Raw genomic sequence first — 19,898 nt, forward strand, 5'->3', positions numbered from 1 at the left:
AAAATGATAACTTTTCTTTAATTTTTAAATACAACTGGCGAATTTTATTTTAAAGCAGAATGACAAAACAACATTGGCTAAAAACAACGATGTATACCGTATATCGATAGAAACATACGCTCTAAGCAATTATTTCCTCCAACTATAGAGGGACAGGAACATTGGTTCGGAGCAACACAGGTTCCCCCCTTGGCACACGGAGGGTTACATATCGCTGGAAGAAATTTAAGGATTTTCTTTTTAAACATTATCACAATATACGTTCGTGCTCTTGTAAAAGGAGGATGATATTGTAGATATGGAAAACTCCTTAATTTTTACGGGTGTTCTAGGAACGGCCGGTGTAGCCGGGACAGCAATAAGATGTTGATTTGTAACGTTTTAAACGCCTGTATCCGTATGTGCTATGGAATATATGTATCTATTCATTAAATTCATAAACTAATGATCAGAACTGTGTTTTGTTCTAAGCTGGGAGCATAATATTTGTGTTAAAATGCATTCACATACTTACCATTGGCGCCACCAATCCTTTGAAGCGCAATAGTGCTGCGATACGTAATACGTGCGTCTTTTGTAACATGTTTTGCTGGAAAATAGCAAATAATGATTAAAAATATACCTATCATTCATATGTGCAAAATTCATTTTCATGGATTCACATCCACTCGGCTTGGGGTTGAGTTTTAGACTTAGGAATTCACTTTCGGTTTCAGTGGTGTTTTGAGTTTTGTGTTTTATTCGCAGAATAGTACTGTAATGTTGAAGTTAACGTTTGAACAGCAACGTTGTAAATGAAATGATATTTTGAAAAATTGCTGAAGTATATGCTAAAAACATTTTAGATGTAATTAACATGCTTTTCTCTTTCAGCTAGATAATATACATGAATATATTCGAAGAAAAATTGGGTTGTATAAGTTCATTTTTACCTTTGAACATGGGAAAAGGATATAACTGACATTCCAATAGCGTTTGTCTTTTAAAGAGGAATGGTGAAGGTATGGAAAACATTTTATTCAGTAAATCATTTGTCTGAATGATTAATCAATTACAGTAAATTAAATTTTATGGTGTTTTTCTTCATCAAACACCAAACAAACAATTTTATGTGTTATGTCAATATCAATAAGTAATAATCCGAATAAATTGCTTTTTTGTTGAAAAAAAAAAGTCTCTGATTATTACAAAAAAAAGAATAAAGAATTGTTATAACTCAGTTAATTTTCAAAATTGAACAGTTCAATGATTTGATGAACTACAACATTTTAGGTACGCGAATACAAATTAGAGTTTTATTTTTTTTTTTTCATTTTCTTCAAGCATTTACAAAAGAAATATTTTCTATTCGCGTTGTGTTTTATAACTGAGATTTGTTGTAAAACTGGTAACAATAAAATATTGAAGTAACTTACGCCTCTAGAACAGGTGGAAAAAGAACAACCAGGGTGGCGCAAACGAGCACAAATTTATCCATGTTTTAGAATCCAATCGGACGTGGATTCAATTGATCATATTTATATATGTTAAAAGGGGGAAGTATTCCTGTAATTTCTAGTTGTAACAATAAAATAATTCGTAAAACCTTCTTGCATTTCTATATATAAGGTATTTCAAGACTAGACAATTATTCGTATGTGTTTGAAATGGAAGAATATATTTATAAGAAAATCTTCATTTGAATTTAAAACATTTTCCCCTTGGACTTGGTATCCATACTTTGGGCTTTCAAGCAAACATTTGTGTCTCCTCAATTATGAGGATGGCTGTTTTAAAACCTCTTGAAGCGCAGTGAATAATGACAATGAAAACATCAGCAATACAAAATTATCATCTAAGGAAACTATTCGAATCCGCGACTCCCCGTCTTCGTCTGATTAGTGTAATGGCAGGCCGTGATGAATGATCCATGAATGAGAAGGGGTTTTTGTGTTTTGTGAAACGCAATTTCGTACAAGAACGCAGGTGTCACTACACACAGGCAGTATACATAGTACATGTTGCAGTTATTGTATTTTCAACATGTATCTACATATATATACGAAACATTCTCAAGACAAAACAAAGTTTGTCGCTAGTTCTCAGGTTACCTCAAACGGGTTTTAACTCTGACACTATATGAATAATACATTGCCGTATTTTCCAGAAACCATTTGATGTCATGCAACATAATAAGCAGCTGTAGGAAAAGAACCGAGATTTGATCAAAGTTTTCAGCAAAGATGCGCCTGATTCAATAAAATACCGTGAGAAATTACATCTCCTTACTTTGCTCTTACTAAATTAAGTTTTTGTTTGTCCTTCTTTTTTCGTAGATCCTCTGGGACTCCATGAATTTTCATGGAAAAGTTTACTTGCAAAACTGCAAATTTTATGTAGTTTATTTATTATAATATCTCTCACAATCAAATAATTTACAGTTAATTTGAGTGACTTTTTCCCAGGTGTGTTATTTCACCTTAATAAAACTCATCAATATACTGTCATTAAAACAAACAAACAAGCATGTTTTAAACAGATTATTAAGTAACAAGTTGATGATTTTGGAATGCATTGTCTTTTAAAAGTCAATCAAAAGCTTGCATGTTTCGGAAACCAATCATGAACTTTAATAAGAAAAACAAATCATCGGCTACGTTTGTTATTCAAGAGATAGATTATGGGACACTCATTTTAGGGTTATTTCTAGATCTCCTGAAGGCATGATTATCGATAAACCGTGGGGGAATTTTTTCACCGACCATTTTTTTTTTGGCATTAAGATATAGAAAATGAGAATTATAGAGAACTTATCTCTTCCTTATTTTGAAAAAGAGTAAAAAGGGGGATTTTAATTATTCGTGTAAGCGTCCCCTAACCCCCTAAATTTGGGGTTCGATGAAGTAAATGTAGTTTTTTTTTAATTGACTTGTCGAGATGTTAGGGTAGTTCTCCTCCTCCACTTTCAAAAACGACTCTGTTCGTGCCTGTTTCATGAACATTCAAGGTAAACAAAATAAGTGGTGTGCCTCCGTGCGTATTTGCTCAAAGTTAACTAATATTAAAGTTACACCGAAGGAAAAAAATCGGGCACTTTAAATAAAGTTTAAAATTGATTGTTAAAGTCGGCAGTAACGCTCTAGTGATTTTGCAACCAATTTTAGCACTCTGGGTAGATCGACTTGCTTGCAGCAGGTTCACGGGTAGCTCGAGAACTAGGGTGTGGCGTGTAGGTACAGCAATACATACAGGTAGGAGAAGTTCAATTAATAACTAAACACATTTCAATCAATCTTAAACATGGGATTTGGAGTTTGTTTGTCAGACAGTAGCAGTGAACTGCGTTATTCCGAGGAATTGCAGATATCGGGATATCTTTCTTTTTTAAAACTTTGTACAGTTGACCGAGTCTTATTTATAAACGTCACAAAAAGGAGTGTCTGGAAAAAAAACCACCCAGCGATTTTTCGGTCTTGTAGAATGCAAGAGTCCAAGACACAGTGGCATCTACATGGTAAACCAAATTGTAAAAGTGTACAACTGTACGTACAAGTGTACATGTCATTTCTGCTGTAGGATTGTTTTAGAAGGCAGTAATATTTCTAAAATTGGTAGAAGAGCCTAAAACAATGTAAAACTGAGTCAGAATTTCATTATGTAGTCTCTGTGCATGTTAATCCTACTTATCCTAAGAGAGCACAAAGGTTATTTATTTTGACAATGCTTATCAATTGTATTCAGTAAGCTGAAAACATGGAAGATTGAGTGATTGTTCACTACTCAGCCACAGGGTGCCATAAATACCCTACAGCTTCAAGTTCATCAAACGGGCTGGGGCCTATATCTCCCAAATGGAACTGAGATATAATTATATTCTTTACAGTAGGGGAAATACATTTGAAGTGCAAAAATGTGTCAAATCTGCAATGGATGAAATGTAACTACTTTTACTGTAACCCAACTGTTACAGAGATTGACTCCCCCCAGTATATCAAAAACTTAGAACTGGGATCAATCTTACAAACAATAGACTTCTTTAAAATCTTGCATTTGATATTTATATACATTCATGCAGATTCAATAAAAAAAAATTATTTTATTATTTTGACATCTTTCTTTTTGCAAAGTTAGACATACCATTAACACTAACCGTAATCCTTTTTTTTTTTTTTGCTTGTCAAGATTTCTGATAAGTCTAGCCCCCTTCCACTTTCAGTTTGCTTCTGATGCCACTGATCCTATTGGGGCTATTATAACCTAGAGACTGATTCCAATATCAACCTGTTAAATATAAGACATGGTACTTTTCCTTACATTAATTAGTTAATGTATTAGGTATCATTATGGACCATTGAGTTAAAAAAAATCAATATACTTATAATAATTATATTTTCCTTAAATTATCTCAACCTTACAAATTAGTATTTTTTTTTTCAGAAATATACAATAAACCAAGATGGCAAGAGACAAAGAAGGCATGTATTTATCTATCTTCCTAAGGTGGAATGGGACACCTCCATCTTGTGAAACCCCTCTTATCCAAATAAACAATAAAATGAAGAAAAAAATTATAAATGTTTTCTTTCCAAAATACTTACCTAGCAGCATAGCACATTGAGTTTGAAGATTAACAACAAATCTGTAAGTCATGAGTTCGAATCTACTAGGGCTTTTATTATTTTTACCTCTCCAACAATTTTTAAAACATACTTTTTGGTCAAATATTGTAAGATTCTAAAATTCTTAATCTGTAAAAGTATTTTGAATATGATGTACTTCTATCTACATTGCTGTCGACAACTGTCCCATGCCACCTTAAAAATATGTATATACCATATTCTCTCTCTCTCTCAGTCACAATGTAAATAAATATAGATTACAAGTTATCTATCTATCTCTCTCTCTCTATCTATCTATCTATCTCATTCTCTATCCATCCATACATCCATCCATCATTTATCATCTGCATCTTTATAAATTTTCAGCTTTATTCAACGAGAAACCTGGACGTCGCCGTAATATGGAGAAGTTTTGCCTGGCTCTTATAATTTTGGCAGCGATAGGTTTAATCATTGGTCTCATTGCATATCTAGCATGTGAGTAGAAGTCATACAATTTATGTAAAAGTCTAATGCCGCATTCTGTTCAGTAGTTGAAAAGAACTATTAAGGTTATTCCATATTTTTGTTTTATTTTTTATTTTTCAATTTCATTTTTTGCAGCAAATTCTCCACGTAATACAAGCAATTACGTCATGGTAGAGCCAAACTACCCATCAAGTAAGAAAATTCACAATTATTAAGACTGCAGTAACATTTGTAAAGACTGCAGTATCTTTTATACAGAGTTAAAAAATAAAATCAAATTGCAGGTTCTAGCTATGCCATTAATAATGGGGAAAAGTGGGTCAAAGACTACCAGATAACTTCAATGGGAATGATGAACAATGAGAATGCTGATGCATTTTTGGCCCTCAGACTGGGGCTGATGTCAAAATACAGGCCAGGAGGTTGTGATTTCAACGTCCTCTCCAGAGGTGTGGAGTATGATCTACTCTCTACATTGATGAGGTACAGTTTTAACAGACTTTATATGTTTTTGTAGATTGTTTGACTATTTTACTGACTCATCATATTTTCCAGAATAAAATAAATAGTAGCCATTTATAGACTTAAAGTTTCTCCTCCAAGAATAGATTATTTTTCTAGAAGAGTACATGTACATGTAGTACACCATTCTTCCAGTAAATTACTGTACGCACCACTTTATGGTCTATAACCATTCATTTGCAGAATATTCTAAAACTGCTATTAACCAATCAATCTCAAATCTTTGAGGTACCTCACTAAACATGCAAGACTTGCATGTATATATTTTGAGATACTACATCACAAGATTACGATTTTAATGTTTTATCGAATTGTTTGTATCAATCAATTTGGTTGAATATCATCATAGCTCAGTGGTTAAAGTACCAGGCTTGTGAACCGCAGATCATGAGTTGAACCACAGATCATGAGGTTGAATCTGCCTGGGGCTTTTGTTCATATTTACTACATCAAATTTTTTAAAAATCAATTTTGATCCAAAATTGCATATTTTTTCACCTATTTGACATATATATTAATTTTTTATGCATCATGCTATCTATCATAATCAAGTACGTTAATTTTCTGCTGATCTGAGAAACTTTTTTAAGGTGTAGTGAGCCACCTTAAAACCAAAACATAATTGTTTTCCAGGAATAGGAACCTTGATGGTATTCCTTGGGTCCGATCCATGCTGGCCAAGTATATCATTGCATTAGAAGCAGCCTGTGTGGACCCAACACGCTTCTATGGAAATGACCTGCTGGGACTTTTAGACACTAATTTCCGAAATTTTACAACTTATTATAAAGCCAATCCAAATGACTTTGCTACACTGTTGTTGGCCAAATGCGTATCTGGAGTTGAGCTTACACCTGAGCAAAACACGGTCATTATGCAGAATATCAGTTCCTTCAGATCAGTGGGTAAGTATTATTTTAAGTACCTTATAGATTAACCAGGTACATACTATTTTACTAGTGTCTGTCAACCAAAAACATGCAGACTCATGGACAGGCATGAACTTTAAATACCGTTCATATTTAATTAATAGTAAAAAAAAAATGATTTGCTGTGAAATCAAGCGGGGGAGGGAGAATAATTAAATTAAGGAACCATAATAATATGTGATTGGAGCGTATTTGTCTATGGTAAAAAAAATTACAAAACAGGTTATAAAATAGAGAAATGGCATTGAAAAAAAAGTATCAATGTAGAATATCACTGTTTATAATTGATTCACATAACTGTTTCTCCTTGAAGAGGATGCCAGCCTGGCCCTTCTTGCATTATCTTGCATTAATTCTTCAACTCACTACTCCACAATAATGAAGGCAGAGACCTACCTGATGTCTCATTTTGTCAATGACAGCTTTCGAGACACATACCAAACTGGGCTTGCTATTCAGGTCTGTCAACTTTTTTGAAAGGTTGTATGCAACTGATAATAATAAAGACGTTATATTCAGTGAATCAAGTTTTCAAATATCTAACAGCTGTTTTTGATAAAAACATATTAAAAGACTACAATATCAAGTTACCGGTAATTATCTTGAAAAAATTATAATTCTATATTCTTTCTTTATGTAGGCATTGACCAGATCAAACACGACAGAAGCTGCAGATGCCATCGAAAAAGCCCAGCTGTTTTTGGCAAAGGAGATCCAAAGTAAGTGGGTTTAGATATCTTTGACTATCATTCACAAATATGTATCTTTTTACAGGGAAATATATAAATTTCATAACGAATATTTTACCACAAATCTTTGCAGTCAAAAGAATGGGGAGGTTTTTGACTGTTGGAGAAGCATCCAATGTCCTACCTGCCCTTGCTGGGATGTCTTGGGCTGATGTCAAGGGGAAATGTCCAACAAAGAGTAAGAAAATCTTTTTCTAAATTATTAAGCTGATTTGGAAATCAACAGTACATTGTATTCGGTAATTTGTGGATAATTCAGGCTCCTTAAGTGGTGTGTCTGGATTGCAAAGTTTTACGTTTACCAATGGAGCATGGAAAAAAAAACCGAAATGAAATGGCTCCTTAATTCTTACCATTCAGTTTTGTTTTTCTTTTTTAGGAATTGTCCCCACTGATCCTAATGCTGGAAATATTCAAGTAAATATTGAGGTTGGTGAATCAGGCCAAATATTCAATGGCTCTGCTACTATCAAGAAAGGCAAGACTCTCCTCGATGTTCTCCAGACACTCCAAAAAAACTCGACTTTCACGTAAGTACATGTATATATATATAGTGCATATTACACTCACTAAATGCAAAATGCCCAGGGCAAACAGTAAAAACTTGACATCATTGAGATGTTGACCATCTCAAAGGACCCCACTTTCATAAAGGACATAAGGATGAAAATCGTACATTTTTTAATTAGAGGACTTTGCTAAGAAATCAGTAAACATTTTTATCCAAAAAACTCTATGAGTGTAATATAAGGCAAATAGGGTAGAGGTGGAAAATGGGGTCCTGACAAGTATGTTACGCAGAGGTCTGCTATATAATCAGGACCTTTGATCTAGAAACTTTTCTCAAGGTCACTGCACACCCTTTGTCAAAAGGGACTCTGTGAGTGAATGTCATGGAACAGATTGGGCAAGGGGAGATAAAAATTTGCTCTGAATTTTTAATGTCGCACAGACAGACTGATCATTATGAATTATTGTAAATGTAGTCTGTTAATGCGATATACTTTGCTAATAAAACTATGATATGCTCTTGACATGTAAATTTTATGTGAAAGAAATTGCCCTCCTAACTCAACTGTGTATTCTTATTACAAATGTAATTGAATGAGGTAAAAAAAAAAATACTGGCATATTTTTCAGTTGTATTTCCTTGTATAAATTTCAGGTTCATGTCTGTTAAGACTGCATACGGCTACATTCTTACCAGCGTGATGGGTCAAACAATGGACTTGAAGTCTGGACAGAATTGGAATGTAATTTTAAAAGGGATTCCATTAAACCCTCAAAGCATGTGTAAGTTTATATTCATAGGTTTCTTAATTTCCAATTAAATGGGTTGTACCTGACTAGGTTTTCATTGGTTTTCCTGAGCTGAAGGTTTAGATGAGCTGATCAAAATTTGTCCAGCTTCTAGCTGCTGTCATCATTGTAAAATGTCATCATCTGATGTATTTTAAAACCTTTCACATTTGCATGTTCTTATCAGTAACCAATCACACTTAGCAAAAGTTAAAATGAAGGGCCACGCCCAATTAAATGAGGAGAACAATTTGTAAAAATAATTAAGATAAGGGTTTTTGTCTTTAAAAAATCTTACCTTCTATATCATTAAAGAAACATTTCACTAGAAATGATTTAGAACATATATTTAAGTTTGAGCAAGACTTATTATGAACTGGAATTAATAGTGTAGTCAAATGATCCCAATACTCTTCTCAAAATCTTCTTTACCATACTGTGCACACCTCTTAATATTCGTGCTCTGACATTACAGATTGACTTTGGTGTGGGGGATTCTACTTTAGAAATGTTATGGAGAAATACATATAAAAAATCTTCTATAGAAATACTATGCTAAAACTTGTGGCATTACAAACAAAGATCCTGATAGTGTGTAGTGTGTATTGAAGTTTGTTTGAATTGCATTTCCCAAACCAATAATAAAGCCACATGATCCTCATTTGGATGTACATAGAAGCATCAAGGAAAGATTGTCTTGAAAAATATAAGGCTTAATTAATTTGATCAACAAGAAATGCTGTGGAAACTAATATGCCCTCTCTGGGTAGACCTAACAATATTGAAAAAGATCAAATTAGAATTTACGATATTGTAGAAAATTGTATGCCACCCCAAAAATTTCAATTTACTTTCAATCCAATGACGATAAAAGGAAATAACAATAGGTTAGACCTATTAAAGTAAATATATTGATAAAAGATCAAATTATAATTCATAATGTATTGGTAGTGAAGAATAGCTAGGATACCTGTACAATGTCGACCAATTTAATAGGGGTAACCAGTACTAACCACAATACTAAGAGGGGAAAGATTTTTGAAGATACTTAGGCAATAGCAGCACATGTATTTCTTAAAAATTAAATGAGCAGAAATTTTTAGAACCATTTTAACAGCACCTTAGACTTGGTAGGATGCAGCTATCTATTTCTTTCATCAAAACAAAAGTGAGGCTGGTGTTAAGCGAAATATGCACCCATTGCATAGTCTTGGGTCAAAAGCCACACAAATCTTGTTGTTTTCAAAGAGCCATGTCTGAGTGGCTAGCTGTGAAATACACAGGCCTACTTCACATTGCTGTTTGAAACAACTACTCAAAGTTCAAGCTCTTGTTAAAATGGTTCTAAAGTGAAACCAATTGAGGTCAGTATACTCGTTCTGAGGTACCAATCACTAAAGTTGATATCTTTAACACCATTTAAAGTGTCTCAATATATTGAGCTGACATTTATCTTATGGTGAAGTTCATGCAATATTAACTTCGAACTTACAAGTTACAAAAAACTTCATGTGTAACCTTTTCTTTAGGAGCCAGGTACCACTGTACATAATTTGACTGCTTAGCAAAGGGTTTTAAACTAATATGTAAGTGTCTAATTTTTTATTGTTCTCCATTTTTGAATAAAATGCAACCATTATTTTTCAGATTTGGACAGAATCATTCCCGAAGATGCACATTCGTACACTTTAAGACTGCACGTCTAAGATTGACGGGTCATTTCAGTTTTAAAGAGGTTGCCATAATAGACCCCAAAAACTTTCAAACCATATAGATCACCTCCGTTTACAAGAAATTTTATCATTTTACATATCTATACAAGTTTGCATCTACTAGAACTACAGGATTGTTCTTTCATAAGTGCCATTTTAATATAAATAGATTTTTTCGTGTATCACTTTTTTATTCATTTTAATGTAACACAAAAAAATGTCTTTTATCAAGTTCAATATTTTATATTCTTGTCAAACATATACCCGGTAATTATTTTTCAAAACCTTGATTATGATTGCAACTTATTCTTATATTATTAGCAAATTCTTATTGGCTGTACTTTTATTTGTACATATATAATTAGAATACTGTGGAAAATTTTATATGCTGTTTTTAAAATATGCTAATGAGAGTTACTAAATAAAATTTTATCTCACCTATACACAATTGTTACAATTTTACCTTTTGTTTTCATTTTTGTAATACCGGGTAATTTACTCTGTAATTTCGTTAGAGCTAAACAGCTCTTTTTGTTCATGCATTACACAATAGAGAATTGATTTCAAAGACTAACTTTATTGCAAATATAAACATCTTAAAAGCCAAAAAATTAACACAGGCTGTAATAATTTGTTTCAATATTAAATCCATTTAAAAAACAAACGGAATATAAATGTCTCCAACATCATGGTGGTGAGATAGAAAAGTCAAAATTATGTGTATTGCATATTCTGAATGATCACAGAGCTAACAGTCCACATGGACAGCGGTATATCTTTAGGTCCCTAACCTTACGACACAATACGACTCCTTAGGTATTCTAGGAGGGCAAGTGTTCCCTTGGTCAGGATGGCTGGGCGGGGATTTCTGAATGCATTGCCATTTAACAAGAGGGATCTGAAAAAGAGAGACTTGGCCATTATAATACAATTACTAGTACCATTGAGCAAAAACAATGAATGATGGACTTACTTTTTCCTACAAAAATACAGATCTGATAATCATCTTTGCAAGAATAAAAAACAAATTTGAAAATAAAGAATCTTTATATTGATCAGCAATTTACTTCATGCAGAAAAATTCAGATTGATCTGTTGATAATTCCATGTGAGGAATAGCCCTCTTAGTCTATGACAAATCAGTATTAAAACAATGTCTCACTTGATCTGTGTGCAGTTTCCAAGCTCAGGGGGCACCTGTTCTATGTTATTATTCTGTAAATCTAATGTGGCCAACATGGGTAAATTTTTAAACCCAGCAGCATCTATCGTTGTTATTTTGTTGTTATCAGCAAATATTATCTCCAATTTCTTCATCTCGTACAATGAGGAAGGCAAAGTGGTGAACCTATCAAACAAATGTAGTGTATTTAGTAGAGAAATTTATCCTTTTTAGAATTAAAAATTCTTCAAGGATACAAGTTCATATTTTATGTCCTTGTAATTCCACTGTACAGAAGGCGACTAAATTACCGATTACAGGAGAGCACTATTTCTCGCATATCTTGAAGAGATTCCATGTCTCTGGGTAAATCTGATAGTCCATTGTTCCTACAATGAAACATAAATATGATATCCACCTTGTTTGACATTGTGTAAATGCACCTACGGTGTAATGGACGGTGAATGCATTGTGATACCTGAGATCCAGTGTGGTTAATCGGAGAAACAGGCCGATGTCTGGGTTCAGTTTTGTTAGTTTGTTAAATCCAAAGTTGAACTCCTTCAGTGTTGACTCTAAGAGAATAAGACTGCAAAAAAAAAATATGATATTGTGAAATTGTGTCAAAAAACAAAGAAAGCTTCTGCAGCTACCGTTAAATGTCTTTAAATGTGAAATTTTGCCTTAAAAGACAAGCAAATATAATTTTAGTCTGTCCCAAGATATTTATGCAGCACATTTGCCCAATGAAAGAAGTGCATGTAAAATCAATGAAAGGGAAAATTTTTCAAGATATCTTCATTGACACATCATTTTTTACTTGGAAATTCACAGGAACAAAAACAGATTTCTTAAGGAGATTTTCCCATTCCAAAGTCACTCAGAATACCTTGTGCAATTTTTCAACCTTATTATCTGGGTCTGCTGCAATACAGAATCCCCTTAGACATAACATTTTTTAGCCCTGTATTGAAACAAGATAAGATAAAGGGGGTGTTTCAACACAGAAATCTTGGAAAATTTTCATACTTTTGAATTAACATCATTTAAACCCTGTGGTATTTATAAATATCAAGTACTTAAGCAAATTGTGAATCTAGCATATCTTGGGACAGAGTAAAAACCTGATAATATACATTGATACATGTTACTTGCTATTAAATGTCAAATTTTCAGAATATTAAAAAAAATCCCTATACATTAAAATTGTCATCACAAGTTAGTGAAAGGATATTTATTCCAATTCAGTTAATTCTTTGATGTTAAAAATAATCATGTACTTTGATGTATATTGTCATGGATTATCAACACTTTCATGTTATGTTAACTTTATGACTTCATAATACTGGATGTTTGGTTTCTATAGATAAAAACAAGTTACTAATCAAAGTACTGAAGGGAGTTGATTATCGATATCGATTATCATTTATTTTAAAATCAACTTATCTTGCATGGCAATTAGTTTCTAGTCTGTAGGCCTATTTGAATTACGCACTTTTTTATTATATGAATTTTAGACTTTTCCGACAAGAATTTCGAGACACCCCATATGAATCATGTTGTGTAATATTTCAAGATAGATTTCAAACTATATATAAGTAATCGAAGCAATTCTAAAACTTTTATGGATCCAAGCACTATTGATATCGAACCCTTGTCTCGTTCAACCAGATGCTCAGCTGTCTCCTTAATCTCCGACAAGCAAGAGAGCCTTTCTGCTTATCGGAGATTTACAGAAACAGCCAAGAGTTTGGTTGAACGACGCCGTATTAAACTCTGGCGTAGGAATACATGAGACTAAAAAAATATCTTCTTTGTTCGTATTATATAAAATCTGACTATTTTCAAAGAGTTTATTGATAAGTTTCCTTGAAAAACAATGCCTCAGCATACATTACTTTGAATTTTTTGTATAATTTTCAAGAACTAAGTCTTGTCAGCGGTGATGATTTGTGCTTAGGTCCAAACACTGTTTCACTTTCGGTTTGCCAGAGTAACTGCATAGGAGAGTTGATTAAAATCAACTCCTAAAAACCACTAATTGATCAAAAAGTGTTTTGATACCTATGCAATATATTTAACAACATAATAATAATATCAGTTTGAAAAACCAAAATAAAATGAGCACAAAAAGTGTCATACATATGTCTTATCACTGGTAGTGGTCTATGAAACATAAGAACACAAACTTTGATGGAAGGTCAGTAAACTGGTTCTTGCTGAGATTTACACTGGTTACCCCTGCCTTCATAGCAACCTCCCAAATATCATCAGGTACTGAAGTAGCCTTCTTGTTACTGAAATCAACATGGAATATCAAAACAGCAAATTGAATATACATGTACATGTATTTGCAGCAAGAGCTTGGATCTTTCAGAGATTTTAAAATTTTTATTCACAACAATTAGTTTCATTTGGAAAACTAGATTTCAATGTTAAAATAGAGACTACAGTATGTAATATGTACTTCTCATTTTCAGATATAAAACTTATAATCATACTTTAACATTTTCATAGAATTTTAGAGAGAATCTTCTGTCATCAGTACTGTACTGGTATACATATACATGCATAATGAAGCATGTATAATGGTACCGGTATATTGTTTAACAATGATGTAGAGTTAAAAATCCACTAATGTGTTCCAATATATCAATATACATTAAATATCAAACTAATTTAGTTAATGACACATCTCCATGTATAGTTGTCTATTCCTATCTTTTAAATTACTGCTGGTAAGTACCTATAATCCAGGCTTTTGGACTGTTGGATATCATGGGCCTTCAGCCCCTCCCCTGAACCCCCCACAATGCCTGTGTCCCCTCCATTCTGAATCCCTTTGTTGGTTGGCTCAACAGGCTGAGGATCTTCAATTCGACTGCATAAATATTTCTTTAACTCCACGGTACCTCTCTGGAAACAGTTCACGAGTCCAAATGAATACGGCAATGATCTCTTTAATTTTATATACTTATACATTAAATGCATAAAATTAGAGCATTGAGAAAGTTGAGTTACCATGATAATATCTCTTCTGATTGATTTCATGGGATTTCCATCTAGAACGATGGATTTAAGAGATGTGATTGTTCCAAGTACAAATGGTAGCCTGTAATAGATAAAAAAATAAATTTCCCTTCCTTCAAATCAATTTATTTTAGATCATCCATTCTGTTGATATATTATTTCTGTTTGTACCCTGTAAGATCGTTGTTTGTGAGATCCAGTCGTTGTAAACCACTGAGGCACGTTATTTCTTCCGGAAGCTCCGATATTTTGTTGTCCCTGATGTCTAACACAGACACTGACTCCAAGTGTTGCAGGTGCTCTGCTGTTATTCTTCTTATTTGGTTGTTTCCAAGGTGAATTTCCTATTAAATGAGTAATGATTCATTAATAATTATTGTATTTCACCAGTCATACACATGTATGCAATAAGATTATTAAAAAATAGAATTTCCATAAATTCTACAAACACAAATATACAGAAAAACCATGTACATTACAAACTTTGTACAAGTAAAATTTGACTCCTTGAATCAAGATTTCTTTTTTACACAGACTGCCATACCTTGATATTTTTGCAGTTTTTCAGGAGAGGTATTCCGGAGAGCTGGTTATGTCGGAGGTACAGCTGCTCTAGGTTTGGGAGGTTCCCGAGGTCCTCCGGGAGATGTGTCAGCTGATTGTGGGTCACATCCAGACACTTCAGAGCTAGCAAAGTCAAACAAATGTTGTTGTTCATAGAAAATAGTTCAAAATTGTAAAAGCACATTTTTTCGATATATTCCAATAAAATGTAAACACAAACAGGATTCTGCTCTCTCAAAAGGGACATAATTCTTGCCATAGTTCAGCATCTGGTACTTAGGAAATCAGTTGTGTTTTCTACATGTTATCTCCTTATTTTCAAGATGCTTTAATTAACTGCTTATAGTAGGTGTATGGACAACTACCATCAACCTACCATTCATACTGCCGATTTCTGGGGGCAGACTGCTCAATCTATTATTGGACACATTGAATTTGAGCACATGATATAGGTGTCCAACTTGTGGGGGTAATTCTGACAACTGGTTGTTTGAAAGATCCTAATAAAAACCAACATCAAATTAACATGGACATGTGCATTGCAGATACATGCATTTCATAATAAAAAAGCATTTTATATATAAATAAACGTTTCTCATTTTGCATTAAATGTTGATTTATTGTGGTTTCATGAATATTCATATGCATCTAATCATTGTGGATTTTGAAAATGCAGTTTTGAGGACATAAAAATTTGTGGACTTCAGCCTTATATACTTTCAGAAATTTTTGTCTTCTTTCTTACTTCATAAACATTTGATTTCTTTGATATCTTTAACACTGAAATCTATAAAAACTGGTGCTCAACAAGTAACCATAGCTTAAATCACATCGTAGCTCATCCTGTGTCAATCAAACAGATGATGCTGCGTGAGTTGTTACTATCGGTACTGACCAGATCCTCTAACTTGTCAAGGTGACCTATCCCCTCGCTGACACGGACCAACTCGTTGTACTCCACATGAAGACTCCTCAGGTTCCTCAAGTATGTCACACTCTCGGGCAGCTCTTTTAGTTTGTTTCGACTACAAGGCGAAAAACCTCAATGATTCATTACTTCTTCCTTTTGATTAGAGTAAGGAAAAAACCTACCCCTTTTTATTTCTGGTAACAGCACGTGTGTGTTCTAAATTGTATGATGATAACTAATCCATATATCTTTTAAGTTGCTTATTAAGGTATATTAGTTATCTAAAATACATTGCCCTCGAAACAATTTTAATCTATATTTTTATACATGTAGAAACAGTTGTGTCCATGTGTATTTGTAAAATTCTTTTTGTTTGACTAGAGTTTTTACTAATATCAAACTGATATTAAGGTAAAGTATTGCAAAATTACTGTGACAAAGCTATTAATCTTCATAAACAAATTTTAACTGACTTAATTTGTATAATACATACTAATGTATGCTAACTTTGTTCTGCATTGCAGCATTGAATCATCTCACCTAACATCAAGCTTGACTAAGTTTTCCAATTCTCTAATGCTTTGTGGTAAAGACTCTAGCCTATTATCATGGATCTGAAAATTTAGAGATACTGATAAATCAAGCTGGTGTAGGTTGCACCTTAATTCATGTACACATAAACATTTTGATTAATTCACCTTGTAATGCAACAATTGACAACCACTCATTAAAATTCAATGCACTGTGTGTCTATCACTAAAATAACTGGTACAGGTACCGTATATACTCGCCTATAAGTACGGTTCGCCTATAAGTCGGTTGCCTATTTTGAGCTTTAATTTGAAGATTTTGCTGTTGACTCCCTTATAAGTCGGGTCACTTTTTCAGGACAATTGATGTACAGATACTCTCAATAAAATACCACATTTTATCATACATGTTTTGAGTTTAAAAAAATTGTCCTTGTTTCACCCCATAATTGCTTCTAGACTATTTCTATCATGGGTCTATGATGTTTTTGATAACTTTTGATTTTAAATGCCATTATTATTTATAACACTAATTACAAGTTGGTTATAGCTTCAAAACTACCAGGTATTTAAATAGAGTCCTTTTGAAATTTGATGATAGTGATTTATTTCCTTACTGACTGATTAGGTTGGTAATTAGCCCCTTAAACTGGGGTGTTGGCTTGTGTTGTTTTAGGTGACATGACCCCTATATCTATTATCACCTTAGGTGTGAAAATCTTACTGCTGGAATTATCCTTTTATGAACACAGGTTCAATGCATTCATCTGTTTATCATTTAAAAAGAAATATAACTTACTTCTTTTTTGTGAATTTTTTTTTTTACTATGTCTCACCTATAAGTCGGACCCCCACTTTTCACTTTTCTGTTCCCAAAAATCCGACTTATAGGCGAGTATATACGGTACTGCATTTATCAATGTAGAGTACGACCCTTCAATTACATGTACATAAATTTTCTTGATAAAAAGGGCTTTAACCTTATGATAAGTTCTTAGTACCTGTACTTTTTCAATACCATGTATGTTAGTTACACTTGCTTTTAATATTGATACACATTATGACACAGACAGTCCACTCACATCTAACACAGATAGAGCTTGGAAGTTGCTGATCTCTTGGGAGATTTCTGTCAGGAGGTTTGAGGCCAGAATCAGCTTAGTGAGTTCTGTCTGTTCCCACCATCTTTCATCTGTGTTGTCTAGGCTAACATCCCGCGCCTCTTCTGGTACATCAAGGTTCAGTCTCCATACTGTATCCGGAACTGGAAAACAGACAGACAAAAGTTCAACAAGATTTTCCTCTACGACTTGCTGTTCATGTTCATTCACTGAAGTTTCTTTGATGTTAGAATGATACATGTATTAGAACTTCAGATTATATCATAAAATATTAGTTTGTAAGATATTCAAGTGAATTATTATGAATATGTCCCAAATGAGTCTAACCCTTTCAGTTGTAGATTTCAGAAGGAGAACAGGCTCAAGTTTTGGTAAAATACATTATATACTAATAATTGTTTGCAATTTTATAACCCATTGGGCAATTAGTCCATAGTCATTGAAAATGTTCACCGACAGAATTCAATTTTCCTTGTTTTATAAACTCTGAACACTGATGTTGTAATCCAAGTCGCTTTATTAAAGTCCAAGAACTCTAATTTGATTATCATCCTGACAAGTAAATTTGCATTGCCAGCAACTTAAGTTTTCTTCAGTATAATAAAATTCCTATTTACTGGCTATGACGTTGATAGCAAAATTGTTATTGTCCCCCTCGACAGCTTGCCTCGTTTAATGGTTGATGTTTCAGGAGACAATAAACTTGCTACGCCCTCACAGCCAGTGAATTCTTATAGTCTGTCCTAGGATATTTATGCTGCACATTTGGACCATTTTTAAAAAAAATACACACACTTGTGAGAAGAAGTGCAATTGAAATCGATGAAAGCAAAAATTTCCAAGATAACTACAATCACACATTATCATTTTTCTATCGTAAAAATTCACAGGAATGAAAACTGATTTCCTACAGAGATTTATAATGGAGAATGTTGACATTTTTTCTCAATATGGAAGTCACTCGGAATACCTCACACAATTTTTTAACATTCTCATCTGGGTACCTTCATATATTTAGCAATGGAAAGCTCTTTTATTTTTAGCCCTGTATTGAAACCCGACAAACTAGAGGAGGCATTTCAAAAGGAAAATCTTGGAATTTTTCATTTTATTGGATAAACATCGTCTGAACCAAGAGGCAATTATCAATATCAAATAATTGAAAAAAATATCATGGGACAGACTATGATAGGTATATATCATTTTTGTTACCAGTATCAATCATCACATAGGCAAATTGAAAATTTAGCCTTTTCTTGTTCTTTCTTTTCATATGATACAGTGACATCCAACCTTTACAAGATTATAGCTCCTTTAAATTCCACTACGCCCCTTTTTCCAATAGACTGAATCCTGGTAGACTTATAGCCGGACCTAACTTTATCATGCTAACGGTTCGTCATTTTTTTTATTATATCGTAACGATCACCAGTAGAACTCTATACTGATTTATAACTTGTCATCGTTAAAATAAAGAATAAATTCTACAGCTTTACGAATGAATGAATGTCCTCGATAATAGCTGACTAGCGCAGAATGATAAACATGATCAGTATTATATGATCCAAAGGTTGGATCAGGGAAGAATTAAAATCATCACCTGTAGAGAGATTTCGCCCTGACAAATTCAGTTGACCTGTCTTTCGGGCTTGTTTTAGAATAGTTGGGTGGACACCCTTTTCTTCAGTGGGGTTTTGGAAAGCCGCTTTTCTATTTGCGAAAGGTTTTCTGCCCCTCGTTGCCATTTCTTTACCACACACCTTTTATAACTTCACGCACAGAAGAGCTTTTGTTGAGCGGTGTTTTCGAAGACCGAAAAAAAATTGGTATCAATTTGTTCAAATATTATCTGGCACGTATGATAAACAGAGACATAAATAACAAAATGTTATTATACTATGTATTAGGCCTATACTATACGTCCCTGGAATTAATAAAAAAAAAAATCTTAAATCAAAAGATAATTCTTTATTGAAAAAAAAGAGAGTTTCTGATGTAAGAAATTAAATTATTTTTGTGGTATATCAAAAAATGATTTTGATATTAAAAACTAAGTTGAATTATTATTATCAAAAATTCGAATTTTTGATATCAGAAAATCATTTTGTGATATCAACAAATCTATAATATTAGTTGATATTTAAAAAAAAATCATTTAGGCCTATATTTTTTGGGTATCAGAAAATCAATTTTTGATATCACAAAACTTGATAATAAGATCCACATAAAATTACAACCGTTTTCGTGAATGCTCCCTGTGATACAACGTTAATCTTCGTAGTCTGGTCGGAAATTGTGTTTTAA

At 33.1% G+C, this 19,898-nt stretch overlaps 2 protein-coding genes across 2 annotated transcripts; one reads left to right on the forward strand and one right to left on the reverse strand.

Annotated features, from left to right (window-relative positions):
- Nucleotides 1-3,110: 3,110 nt before the first annotated feature.
- LOC128166730 (cobalamin binding intrinsic factor-like) lies at nucleotides 3,111-10,689 on the forward strand. The gene is made up of 12 exons (XM_052832058.1): nucleotides 3,111-3,230; nucleotides 4,417-4,454; nucleotides 4,965-5,075; nucleotides 5,202-5,258; nucleotides 5,351-5,549; nucleotides 6,222-6,493; nucleotides 6,831-6,976; nucleotides 7,158-7,236; nucleotides 7,340-7,444; nucleotides 7,646-7,796; nucleotides 8,432-8,559; nucleotides 10,213-10,689. The coding sequence occupies exons 2-12, from the start codon at nucleotides 4,436-4,438 to the stop codon at nucleotides 10,269-10,271; spliced, it is 1,326 nt and encodes a 441-aa protein (XP_052688018.1). The 5' UTR covers nucleotides 3,111-3,230; nucleotides 4,417-4,435; the 3' UTR covers nucleotides 10,272-10,689.
- Nucleotides 10,690-10,834: 145 nt separating this feature from the next.
- On the reverse strand, nucleotides 10,835-19,358 carry LOC128166729 (leucine-rich repeat-containing protein 40-like). Its single transcript, XM_052832056.1, has 14 exons — nucleotides 19,195-19,358; nucleotides 17,556-17,737; nucleotides 16,484-16,557; nucleotides 15,929-16,058; nucleotides 15,410-15,533; nucleotides 15,014-15,156; nucleotides 14,641-14,813; nucleotides 14,461-14,551; nucleotides 14,186-14,355; nucleotides 13,629-13,736; nucleotides 11,918-12,028; nucleotides 11,751-11,828; nucleotides 11,440-11,625; nucleotides 10,835-11,175 (listed from the first exon to the last, which is right to left on the reverse strand). The coding sequence occupies exons 1-14, from the start codon at nucleotides 19,337-19,339 to the stop codon at nucleotides 11,070-11,072; spliced, it is 1,821 nt and encodes a 606-aa protein (XP_052688016.1). The 5' UTR covers nucleotides 19,340-19,358; the 3' UTR covers nucleotides 10,835-11,069.
- Between the last annotated feature and the right edge of the window lie 540 nt (nucleotides 19,359-19,898).

The sequence above is a fragment of the Crassostrea angulata genome, chromosome 10, assembly GCF_025612915.1.
Source record: "Crassostrea angulata isolate pt1a10 chromosome 10, ASM2561291v2, whole genome shotgun sequence".
NCBI classification, from domain to species: domain Eukaryota; kingdom Metazoa; phylum Mollusca; class Bivalvia; order Ostreida; family Ostreidae; genus Magallana; species Magallana angulata.

Coding starts and splice junctions, on each gene's coding strand:
- LOC128166729 (XM_052832056.1), bottom strand. CDS start 19,339: ATGGCAACGAGGGGCAGAAAACCTTTCGCAAATAGAAAAGCGGCTTTC. Junction 15,534..15,928: donor TTGACAAGTTAGAGGATCTG/GTCAGTACCGAT, acceptor GGTTTTTATTAG/GATCTTTCAAACAACCAGTT. Junction 14,356..14,460: donor TCAGAAGAGATATTATCATG/GTAACTCAACTT, acceptor AACTGTTTCCAG/AGAGGTACCGTGGAGTTAAA.
- LOC128166730 (XM_052832058.1), top strand. Junction 5,076..5,201: donor TCTCATTGCATATCTAGCAT/GTGAGTAGAAGT, acceptor CATTTTTTGCAG/CAAATTCTCCACGTAATACA. Junction 8,560..10,212: donor ATTAAACCCTCAAAGCATGT/GTAAGTTTATAT, acceptor ATTATTTTTCAG/ATTTGGACAGAATCATTCCC.